Raw genomic sequence first — 12,694 nt, 5'->3', positions numbered from 1 at the left:
TTGACACCCTGTATGGGAGCTTCGAACAGCATCTAATTTTCAATTTAGGAACACTTACTCTTTCAAGAATGAACATTGATTTTCTCGCTTTCCGTCGTTAGGCCCTTTGTGTTTTTTGCTTGTGTGTTTTTTGTGCTTCCCCGTTCGCGCTTTCATCCCTTGAGCGCACACATGTTTATCTATCTTGCGGATGTTTTGTTTTGTTTTCACAAGTATTTTATTATGGCTATGAAAAAATCGTATGGCTGAAAGCTTGCCAAACTTTATATATTTTACTGTTGTATCATACTTTTTACCTTTATATTACTTTTATATATTGTAGCCAGCCGTCTGGGTATCTATGCACAGGGAAGTAGGGCGTTATCAGGAGAAGATGTAGAAGATTTAGATATCATGAAATTATCTGGTATTATACACCAGGTATGTATACAAAATCTACATTCAAGCCGTATTGTAACAGACCTTTGTTTCTAAGGAGCACGATCGCACCGGCGTTCCTAGAATGCTCCTTAACTGGAGCGCTATCAGTAACGCTCCTTAAATTTCAAAGTAATTACAATTCATTTCCTGGTTGAAACCCCGAAAAAATGTGGAAACTTAAATCAAAAATCTTGAACACGATCGCTATTTTGAGCATCGTAACCCAGCTGTCAATCACAGTATACACAATAGTTGTGAATTAGTATTCATTACCCCCTACATAGTGAGGTTTCAGCCAATCACATCAGCTTTTATGCATCATCTAGTTGCTAGAAATCTGAATTCATTCTTCCGATTGGTCAGAGAAATACCTGCAGCATACTATCGACCAATCAGAAATTTGGACCCTGTACCTGTAGAACAATGCCACTCAAACTATACTTCATAAAAAGGCTGAAAAAAGGCTTTGTATCAAATTAAGTCAACTCAGGAGAGCGATTTGAGGAGCTCAATTGTTGAAACCAGTAGAGCAATTGATAGAACTCCAAGATTTTATAGAAACGAAGGTCTGTTGTAACATTTGCTGAGAAGGACACCCTCAAGTTTAGTAAAAATTGTGATTTTAACCTGATTATAATGTAATGTGAATTAATGAACTAGTATACCCCGCAAAAATCATGCCTTTAGGAGCTGTATTTGTGATGAAATCTGATATTTGTAATAAATTTGTATGATTGAAATATTAGTCAAACACATATGCAATGTATGTACATGGAGTTTTGGGATGGTCATAGTATATAAAGGTCAAGGTAGATATACAGACAGATTTCTGAAAAAAATAGCAAGATTTGATTTGATTTGATTTGCTATGCCAATTTTTTTCATCCACCATAATGCCTTGACATGAAAAAAGAAATAAAATTTGAAAACAAAAAATCTCTGAATGCCTGTTTAAGATACAGTGACTTGTTGTTTGCCTGTGTATATCCACCAGGTTTTTGTTTTCTCTTGTTTTTAAATTAATTTTTCGAGCACCTTTAACGTAATCGGTTAACAAGAAGTGTTGCCTTCCATTTGTTTTCAGGTGTCAGTATTTTACAGAGCAAGCCCAAGACATAAGCTGAAGATAGTCAAGGTGAGTTGAGTTGTTTTACTTATTTTTGACGTGTCATGTCAAAAGGAGACACTTTTGGGCAGGTTATCAATTTGAGGTTTTTACATATCTTAAATATAGAGATATTTTGCTCCACAACGCCGTTTCCCCAATGAAATCGGACATTCCTAAGCGAAGATAATGGGTTTGTAAGTTGTGGTATTATAAAATTGGAAATTGAGATATAGGCCTTTAAAAATATTATTGACAATGTTGAGAGTAGGAATTCTGGCACCAAAATTTGATGGCTGGGATTGAGGTTGTTGGAAAATAGCAGAAAGTTTTAATTGGTTCATAGTCTGTTTATGTAGATCAGCTTTGAGGTAGCTGATGTGTTGTATGCAATTGACCAATCATTTGGCACCATTAACTCATGCATATATAAGAGGTGTAAGAAATTGTTATTATTTTATTTAAAAAAAAATTAGAACCCCAAATTGTTTTTAAATTAGAACATTTATTTTCAATTTCAGGCTTTGCAAGCCAACGGGCTAGTCGTCGGAATGACCGGAGACGGAGTCAACGATGCCGTAGCGCTGAAGACAGCAGACATTGGTATTGCCATGGGCAAGACGGGGACGGATGTGAGCAAAGAAGCCGCTGATATGATCCTGGTGAATGACGACTTTGTGACCATCATGGCGGCCATTGAAGAGGGCAAAGCAATATTCTATAACATCAAGAACTTTGTGAGATTCCAACTTAGCACGTAAGTATTCGGCTATTCCAGTTGAAATTCTTACACCCCTTATGGGAGACACAGCCTTAATCTCCCACCCAGGGGGTGTAGAATTTAAATGGAGTCACCCTGCTAGCTAATCCCATTAAGTTTTGTGCTCTTACAGTGCCAATTTTCTTCATAAGATTTCAAGAGCTTCACTGTCGTAACACATGAAAGAAGGAATCAGGAAAGGTGATCCCGTCTGGGAAGCAGACCCAGGGCCACAGACTTAAACCACTTGTCCACAGGAGCTTCATAAGTTAAGCAACTGAAAATTTGATGTATATGTGGTCACTTGACCCTACCTCCTTTTCGCAAGTTTAGTAGATATTCTTGATGGGAATTCATAATAAGATATAATCAGTTATCACAGTACCGGTGCAGCCGGTCACTGTGTGAGTGCAGCCGGTCAGTGTGTGAAAAGTACAGTACTGGTGCAGCCAGTCACTGTGTGAAATTGGTCAAGCATTCGTCAGATGTGGCTCTGACTTCATCAGAACTGTCCTGATGATGTCCTGATGATGGATGCACCGGTAATGTGATATCTGACGGCGCACCCAAATAAAAATCAATTGTTATGGAATCCCGTCGTGAAACCCTATCTACTTACTCTGTGAGTGGTCAAGCTTTCGTCAGTTGTCTCTGACTTCATTAGGTGCTGATGAAGTCAGACACATCTGACGAAAGCTCGATTTTCCCATAGTAGCTACGGCTTAAACAAGCAATAACTGGTTACCAACTGGGTCATTCATTCTATTTTATATTACAGGAGTATAGCAGCGTTGTCTCTCATTGCATTATCAACATTACTACAATTCCCTAACCCACTCAATGCTATGCAGATTCTATGGATTAATATCATCATGGATGGGCCTCCTGCACAAAGGTCAGTGTCAAATAAACCTATAATAAAGAAAAAATGTTTATAAAATAAAAAAAATCAAGGACATGTATAACAAAGAGCAGTAGCGTAGTCATCATATCCAAAGATGTCACACAGGCTGCAGATAGGAATCTGTAGTGTTATAAAGGGTTCTAGATTAAGCCTCTTGGGTAATTCAAAAGCACTAGAAACTGTGGAACTTTCTGCTGAGCTTGTCTGCCCTTTACATACTCGAGAAGTAGAACTTCAAATTTGTTCACTGATAGTTTTGCATTAGAGGCTTTTTAGAAAACCTGAAACACCAAAATGTCTCAGATATGCACCCTAATGTATTAGAAATACACCCATATGTCTCAGTAATACACCCGAATGTCTCAGAAATACACCCAAATGGCGTGGAAATACACCCAAATGTCTCTGAAATACACCCAAATGTCTCTGAAATACACCCAAATGTCTCAGAAATACACCCAAATGTCTCAGAAATAGATGCAAATGTCTCAGAAATAGATGCAAATGTCTCAGAAATACACCCAAATGACTTGGAAATACACCCGAATGTCTCCAGAATACACTCAAATGTCTCAGAAATACACCCAATGACTCAGAAATACACCCAGATGTCTTAGAAATACACCCAAATGTCACTGAACACAAAGCAAATCATCAATAGTGCCTGTAAAACTACACATTCTGTACTGTGAATTTGTTTTATTTTTCCTCAGTCTGGGCGTGGAGCCAGTTGACAAAGATGTAATTCGCCAGCCGCCTAGGAGGGTCAAAGATCCCATGATAACAAGACCACTTATCATCAATGTCATTATGTCAGCTTGTATCATTGTATGCGGTACTCTATGGGTGTTTTGGAGAGAGGTAAGAGACAAGACTTGTAAAGATACTCTGATATCACATGGAGGGGTCATTGACACAAAGACGTAATGAGATTTTGATATCGAACTTTTCAGAAACACAAGCAATTTCCTAAAAACACAAAAGTAACTCCATTTAGCACCCCATTGAAATCAATGGTCAGTGAATACATAAGTCAATGTGGACCATTATCTTTAAACTCATTTTTTCTCAGAATGGCCAAAATGGAGTTATGTCTTTGTGTCACTGACCCGTTGACATGAACATTGTGATTAAATAAATTATCCTGCTGTTGAATTTTACTAGAAATTCTTTTCATAATTACCGTAACCACTCGGGTATAAGCCCACCCCCCTAGATGGCAGATTTCACTTAAGAAATGGGGGATGGGCTTATAACCAGGGAGGGGCTAGTACTTGAATTTAGAAATAAGAAAAATCATCCCCTTTGTATATATGCCCAATGTACCAGTAATTTCTATCATCTATGTCAATTTCTTAAAATTCTAAGTGTGGAATGTTAATTATCAACTGATATTTATTTATATTTGTTCTTAAATGTGAGAGAAAGCATTGATTTGATTTAAGAAATTGGCCAAAATTTAGTACTGGGCTTAAAGCCAAGTGCACCCTTATTCCCAGAATGTTTTGAAAAATAGGGGGTGGGCTTATACCTGAAGGTGGGCTTATACCCGGGTGGTTACGATATATTTGTTAAATAAAATGGAGCATTCTTGAGGAAATGACGCACCTGCTGCTTATTTTGTTGGTTACGCGTTCAATATTTCCGCAATACTCACTGTCACTTATGCTTTGGCTATGCGTACGCGCTCCACCTTGAGGTAAATAACTTTAAATATTTGCACTATTTTGTGATAATAGAATAAAAACAAAGGGTGCAGCATTATCCTTTATACCCAAATGATGTGTTCTCAGCAGTAAAAACGTTTAAACAAAGGGTTCGGCTGTGCCTAACCCATTTTTTACATTTCGTACTTATTATTTAGGTGTAAAGGATAATGCTGCCCACTTTTTTTCGTATATAATTATATGATACTAGCGGAATGCCCGCGCTCTGTGCGGGCCTCCGCTAGTTGAGTGGCTTTGAGGGTGATACAAGAATATTTTTCTATCGAGTGCAATATATTCTTGTATCACACGAAAATATGCCATTCAATATTATTATTATTATTTATATCAGGCTTTCTCTCTGCAGTAAAATGAAAATTTAAGCTTACCTAGCCACAGGGCCTAACCAATGCGTATTGTAATTATGTAAGCTAACCTTTTGACCTTCTTGTTTTCTGCTCTTTCCTTCCCCAAAGACAATTTCGGAAAATATACAGGTTTCTTTGTAGATATGGATTATATTGCCTAGGTTACTCATCATCCAGAATTTCCGCAAATTAAGTTTGTGGTTTTACTTGTTTATAAAATCTCCTGTGAGCCGATACGGTGGCCGTGTTGTTGTTGTGTTGTTGTATTATGATGCGTGTTGGTGCTGTCAGATGCTGTGACCATGGAAACATGTACAATATTAAAAACAATATTGTACTGTATCCGGGTATTTTGCAAAAACTATACAATATTTAGTTTTGTTGTATCGCTCATAAGCCTGATATAAATAATAATTACATTTATTGTTCACCTTTCTCCTTAAATTGAACATGTGAAAAGTTTGGAGTGAAAAGCAAGATTTCAGGAAATGTGATCTTGTTTCAGGAAATGTATAGATATGTGAAAAATGTGTAAATCTTGTTTTCAGATCCATTTTTCAGGATGCCAAATTTGTTGTCACTTATGTCTTTGAAAGTGGTTTGGCAGTTCACCAGGAGTCTTCAAATTTGAATATGACCTTTGTCAAATAATTATGCATTAGACTCTAGTATTTCTTATATTCATATGGTATCTTCAATTGATGAATCTGTTTTTATTCTCACATTTGTGTGTTTGTTTGTTTGTTTGTTTCAGATGCAAGACAATATAATCACTCCAAGAGACACTACCATGACATTCACTTGTTTTGTATTCTTTGATATGTTCAACGCTCTTAGTAGTAGGTCTCAGGTAAGTCAAGACTGCGCCCTCACCCACCACACCACCCCCTCCACACATGCATGCCCTTCCAAATACTATGTGTCAACAGAGACAATTATTAGCCAAACACACTCAGTTCAGGTTTGCCCATTTTTTTCTTCACACAGTTCAATGTTTTTTTCTTAATCAGGGACATCAAGGGGTATAGGTAAAAATCAATTGGAATTCATACAACCACAATGGAAGACATGGCCTTAATCCACACAGGGGGTGTGAATTTCAAATGGTTTTACCTGAATGGGTGGTTCCATTTGAAATCTATACCCCTTGTGTTATACTTAAACAAAACACATCAATCCATAACAATTATTTGAACACTTTGCTTTCAGACCAAGTCTATTTTTAGTATTGGTTTCTTCACCAATCGTATGTTCCTGTATGCAGTGGGAGGATCCATTATGGGCCAGATGATGGTCATATACTTCCCTCCATTACAAAGAGTATTTCAAACTGAAGCCTTGTCTATATTTGGTAAGTATACTAGGAATCCAGTAATGGCCCAGTTAAGTACCCAGTAATGGGCCAGTTGAGGACTCAGTACTAGAGCCCATTTATGGGCCAAATGGTGGTCATATACTCCCCTCAAAGAGTTTTCCAGACTGAAAAGTCTATTTTCGTTAAGGATAATGTATACTTTCGGAACCCAGTATTCAATGGCCCAGTTCAGTATCATATTCTTCCCTCATAATGGTCATATAGGGCCTACTTACAAAGAGTATTCCAGACTAAAATCATGTTTATATTAAGTATAATGTGTGCTAGGAATCCAGTAATGTGGCTCAAGTTAATCAGCATATCATTTAGGGAACAACCCAAAAGTTTGATGAAGCCCTATAAATGAAAGTCCTTTCGTTAGGGAGGGAGGGGGGTCAGGAAGTCCGATTACGTTTGTAAAGAAGTAGTTTAAACAAAGGTCAAAGTTGATCTTTTTTTAAGGATATAATATATAATTGGAAAATTTTAGTATTTTCTGAAGTACAATATTGACATTTTACAGTGGTTGCTTCAAAATGATTTCAATAGAGTGCAGTACTCACAACCTTCAACTTGTAAGTTAATTTTTAAAGCAGCTGTACTGCACTTTGATTCTTTTTTTATTTGAAAATCAAGCAAGTCCTAATTTTTTAGGAAGAAAAATATTTCAAAATAAAATAGCATATTTGTTTCTTAAATGTGATCAATATCCTAGCATCCCGCCTAGCATTGTCACACCCCTCCACAACCCCATCAACCATAGCGATGCCCCCCGTGTCAAATGAATACGGGTTGGAATTTGCGATATTTGACACTTACGTTAGAGGGGAGGGGGGAGGGGGTTAGCCTTCTAATGAAAGGACTTTCGTTTATAGGGCTTCATCAAACTTTTGGGCTGTTCCCTTATATTCAGAGAATAAAGAAGTCATTTTCTACATGCATGTTACTGCATGTTGATAAATTTTAATGTTTCTTCAATTTATCTTCTGTTCTTTTACAGATCTGATATTTTTAATAATGCTAACCTCATCAGTGTTCGTCGTATCAGAAATCAAGAAACTCGTACAACGTAAACTTGATAGACGGTACGCCCTCAACATGCCTTACGACTTTGAATACGTATAACAGTTGGTCTTCAGGGGACTAGTAATGTTAGTACTGTACAGCTAATATATGTGTACATATATGAACAAATAATGGTGCATGTTTAGTGAACCCTTTTTAGGCACTCACTTGATGAATTTTAAACTTGGAACAAAGTCAACCTGATAGTTGGTCAAAAAGGAGCTATTCCAGTTTAAATCCATACACCCCCTATGGAAGACATGAGCTTAATCTCCCACACAGGGAGTGTAGATTTCAAATGTAGTCACAGGTAATCCCGCTTGAAATTAACAATCCCTGTGTGGGAGATTAAGGTCATGGCTCCCATAGGGTGTATGGATTTCAAGTGGAATAGCCATTAACAGTTTATTCTATGATGTAATGAATGTTGGTATTATTATAAAGCTATTACGAACAAATGTGATGGTGTCGTCGCTGGCCAGGGAAATCTACTATAATTGGGTATGGGGGATACTCAAGTTTGGTTTGGGCAGGGTGTGCTGCTGAGAATTTGAATCCATCAATATACCAATTTTGCAAGAAATTTAGACCTATCGCTATACTCCAAAAGTGGATTTTCAGCCAAATAACACAAATTGCTGAAGTTTTACAACTTTTTTTTTCCAAACATTTTTGACAAATTTCAATAATGTTGGCTATAGTCAGGCAAAATTGGGCAACATCTCTAGTTAGGCTAAAATTGGAAAAAGTTTGAAAAAATGATCCATCCATATACCAAATTTGGCGTAAGTGGTATTTGCTATACCAAATGGCTGAAAATGCTACCCACGCTTTGCACATCCCCCCCCAATAGAGTACAGCAACATGCTACCCATGTTTTCTGCACCCTCTCATAGAGTACAGCAACAAATTGCAAATGCATAGTAGTTACCATTTCCTCAATACTGTTCATGTTGGCATCCTGTATTTCTGTTATTTTATATGTGTACATGGCAGGTATTTTAACCAACATTTTCTTTGTGTAAGATTAAGTGAGGTAGAACCAAAGAGTACCAACTCCGCCATGTTTGCATGTCGCTCCTGGAGGGCAAAATATAATTGAAGACCGAATTAAAAAAACAAGTTTGTGTATGACACCCTGTCAACCAGACCAAAATTGCCATACTGCGCAGGTCTTGAACCAATCACACCGCACCTTTGCCCTAACGTCAGACGCAAACTAGTCTTTTCGGTCTTCAATTATAGTGTACCTCCAGATTATTTTGTTACTTGCCTGGCAAACTTTGACTCAGTATACATGGTTGGTTGCATTCTATGTGTAACCTGTTGTACCAAAAATGCACATTAAGCCATACACACGCAAACTGTCGTAACGTTGAAGTGCTAGCTTTAAGATGCAAATTATCATTCTATTTCAGGCTTTACTTAGCCGATCAATGCAGCAGATGCATTATTTGTCCTCCATCTGTGACAAACCAATATGTGACATGATCAAGGGGAATGAGTCACATGTCGGCCCTGGTCGAAAATGAGTTTTACACATGTTTCTTAAGAGGATATTTAAAGCTTTCAGAAACTGAAAACCCCATGTTGATATGACTTTTCTTTGTGAAGTTACGTCAATTTATCAATCGCTGAAAACAATATAAAACAAAAGAATTTTAACACTTTCTTTGTCAATAGCTCATAATCAAAATTAGCGACATCCGACTCATTTCCCTTGATCATGTCACTTATATGGTGATTATACAAATAGCTTTTCACACATTATTGAGTCGATACTCTGTGGATCAAATCTCTATGGTAGTGTTGACAAATGTACACAAAAGATGTGCCATATGGATCACTTGTGTGTAATTGGCTATTTCAGTTGAAGTCCTTACACCCCCTTATGGAAGACTTGACCTTAATCGCTCACACAGGGGGTGTAGATTTGAAATGGGAGTCAACCATTCAGGTAACCTATTTGAAATTCTCACTCCTTGTTTTGAAGATTAATGTTGTGTCCTCCACAGTGGGTGTATGGATTTCAACTGGAATAGCCCGATCTGATCCAACCAGGCCAAAGGGGGCAATTTTAAAAACTTGAGTTGCTTTCATCATCAACTTACACAGTAACCAAGTAAACTTCTACCAAAAAGTAATTACCCCCCTTGATTATCAGATAATAACTTAAAATCTATGCATTAAATTTTAAAACTGAAATAGCAAAAGGAAACCCAGTTTTGTTTTGCAAATTTTGATGCCTCATTTGTCTTAATAGCCCAACATTTGAATGAAACAGATGCTAATTCAAAAGTTGCCCCTAAACTCATTGAAAATGTTGCCTCTGCTGCTTGAGTGCCTGGTTGTCACTGGTCACAGTGGGTCATCCATGACCAGTCATGTAGAGAAGGTAATGGTACACTGACTTGAGTAGCTTTTCAGTGCAACTTTTGAAAATGCATCTTTTTCATTCAAGGAGTCACTATATGGCTACAGTTTTTGAGCTATTTTGATAAATGAGGTATCAAAATTTGCAGAACTTACCTGGATTTGTTGCTATTTCAGTTTTTTAATTTGATGCATAGATTTTGAGTTTTGTTTCGTAATAGGGGGGGGGGGGTAATTACTTGTTGGTAGGAGTTTATGTTATTGCTGAAATCTTAGTATCGTATTGCATACTTTTAGTTCCAAAGCTTTTTGCTATTACAATACCAAGTTGATCTTAATTTTACTGTCTTCAGCCTGGGGTAGACCAGATTATGTCATATTTATCTTTGTTAATATTCATTTGCCTTTCTCATGTCTGTTGCCTTTACACCATATAGATTGGGTTATTCCATTTGAAATCTACACAACCCTCTATGGAACACAATCTTCCACACAGGGGGTGTGAATTCAAATGGGTTTACCTGAATGGGTGACTCCATTTGAAATCTACACCCCCTGTTTATAAGATTAAGGTCATGTCATGGGGTTGTATGGATTTCAACTGGAATAGGCCTGACTCTGATTATGACGACCTTCCAAGGGGCTTTTCACTAGGGTTGCCAAGAGCTATCTTAAAAACCACTGAACCAATACTAAGCTTGTTATTCAAAATATGGTCATGAAAATTTAAAATTCTAAATTTTTTTAATTTTTCTTTTAAATTGAAACTTGTTGTCTGCAGGTATCCAAAAACATAAAACATTGTTAAATAAACTTGCTCACATAATTTAGACCAGTTTCAGTTTAACATTTACATGGATGGATAAAGCGATCTGTAGAGTAAATTTCGTTTATTTTGCATTCCATTTAAAGTGCATCTTTGAATATGCCATTTGAAGAAACATTTTTTAGGCCTTTTGCTGTTTGAAGACAATAGATCTGCTAGTAAACTATCACCAGGTCAATGTCAGAAGCTACAGATTTAGTTATGTTGGTCATGCAACCGTGCTATGCACACATTTTTGTGTGATGGTTTATGATGGTTTGAGTGGTAGCACTCAAGCCTGAGTTGTGATCAATTTACCCATTGAGCAAGGTCTGAACAGGTGCCATTGACTTGAAATTTTCACTGTAGAAGCAATGGACTCTATATATTCTAGTTTAAATCCATATCCCCTTGTGGACACCATTATTTAATCTCTCCCAAACACCGAGTGCAAATTTCAAATGGGTTTACCTGAATGGTTGACTCCAGTGTTTACTCTCTCTGGAAATTGGGTGCGCCAAATGAAACATTTTCTTCCCAAATTGGCCCAATTTTGGCCCAGTAATTCCCCAAATTCACTAATTGTAATACAGCATTACAAATTTTTGTGAGACAAAAATTATTTTCACTGGGCCAAAATTGAGACATACGGCCTCTGAGTAAACACTGGTTGACTCCATTTGAAATCTACACCCCATGTGTGGGAGATTAAGGTCATGGCTTCCATAAGCAGGTGTATGGATTTCAACTGCAATAATCCAATGTGAAATCTGTTTTTAAGATTTAACTGAAGTCAAGATTGTGCATAGACTTTGTAGAAAGAGTCTTTCTTTTCATGCAATCTTAGACGAGCGCATAAAAGGTGGACAAATTTGGTAGCAGAAAGTGTTAACTTAGGTTATTACCAGTACCTGAATTAGGGAATATGAATAGTTTAGTCCTATAATGGGCTATTCTCATTGAAATCAACACCCCCTATGGAAGACATGACCTTAATCACCCACACAGGAGGTGTACTGTAGACTTCAAATGGAGTTACCCATTCAGGTTGCACCATTTAAAATGAGAGATTAAGGTCATGTCTTCCATAGGAGGATTTCAAGTGGAATATAGCCCAATCATCAGCGGCCTGCTGACTCCCGATGATGCTTTTCTCTATTATAGTACTATGACTGGGTCTTCTTGGGTCAAAGGGGAAAATTCTACGATAAATTGTTATAGGTATCACTACCATTCGCCCTTTGCACGGTTCCGCTATGATGCAAGGAGAGCCTCAAACTGGCATGACATGAAAGGAAGAATTACTTAACTTTACTCAATTCCCATTCATGCATGCTGCCAGATCGAAGCTCTCCTCTGAATACCGATAGCTTGTACATGTAGCACTCACATACATTTGTCACATGTGATTGCCTTGTACTCTAGTGACTAATAACAGGCCCATGTATTTGTTGTGGTGCCCCAACACATTCTGTAGCATATGATTTCCTTGGTGCCCACAAATTGCCTTGAAAATGGGTCCCCTCACAAAACAAACTGTTTACCCAGGGTATTAGTTAGTACCATGCCTTTACTCATCACCAAATATGTAGCTTTGGGCATGCTCTGTAGCATATAATTGCCTTGGTACCCTAACATGATTTAGGTAAATTCCCTTTAAAATTAGTGCCCTCGCAAATCATCAGGGAGTCAGAGGGCCACTAATGGCATTATACAGGCATGAGAATTTTCAGTTTAAAAACTGAATTCAGTTTTTTTTATAGTCAAAATTTCCGCAACTTTATTTAATTTCAGCCTGTTTTTGGTACTTTTTGCCCAATTTCACGCGCATTTT

The 12,694-nt window shown here is 37.4% G+C and overlaps 1 protein-coding gene across 1 annotated transcript in view; it reads left to right on the top strand.

Annotated features, from left to right (window-relative positions):
- Positions 1 to 8,509, top strand: part of LOC140146824 (calcium-transporting ATPase type 2C member 1-like) — a 33,774-nt gene extending 25,265 nt beyond the window's left edge. The window contains exons 14-21 of the mRNA XM_072168703.1: positions 323 to 420; positions 1,505 to 1,555; positions 2,047 to 2,282; positions 3,064 to 3,180; positions 3,903 to 4,050; positions 6,018 to 6,113; positions 6,473 to 6,614; positions 7,618 to 8,509. Of these exons, the coding sequence (XP_072024804.1) occupies positions 323 to 420; positions 1,505 to 1,555; positions 2,047 to 2,282; positions 3,064 to 3,180; positions 3,903 to 4,050; positions 6,018 to 6,113; positions 6,473 to 6,614; positions 7,618 to 7,742 (1,013 nt within the window). The 3' untranslated portion in view covers positions 7,743 to 8,509. The remainder of the gene's footprint in view (positions 1 to 322; positions 421 to 1,504; positions 1,556 to 2,046; positions 2,283 to 3,063; positions 3,181 to 3,902; positions 4,051 to 6,017; positions 6,114 to 6,472; positions 6,615 to 7,617) is intronic.
- Positions 8,510 to 12,694: the final 4,185 nt, after the last annotated feature.

The sequence above is a fragment of the Amphiura filiformis genome, chromosome 2 (assembly GCF_039555335.1).
Source record: "Amphiura filiformis chromosome 2, Afil_fr2py, whole genome shotgun sequence".
NCBI classification, from domain to species: Eukaryota; Metazoa; Echinodermata; class Ophiuroidea; order Amphilepidida; family Amphiuridae; genus Amphiura; species Amphiura filiformis.
The sequence above is the reverse complement of the archived record's forward strand: the minus strand, read 5'-3'. Positions and strand labels throughout refer to the sequence as shown.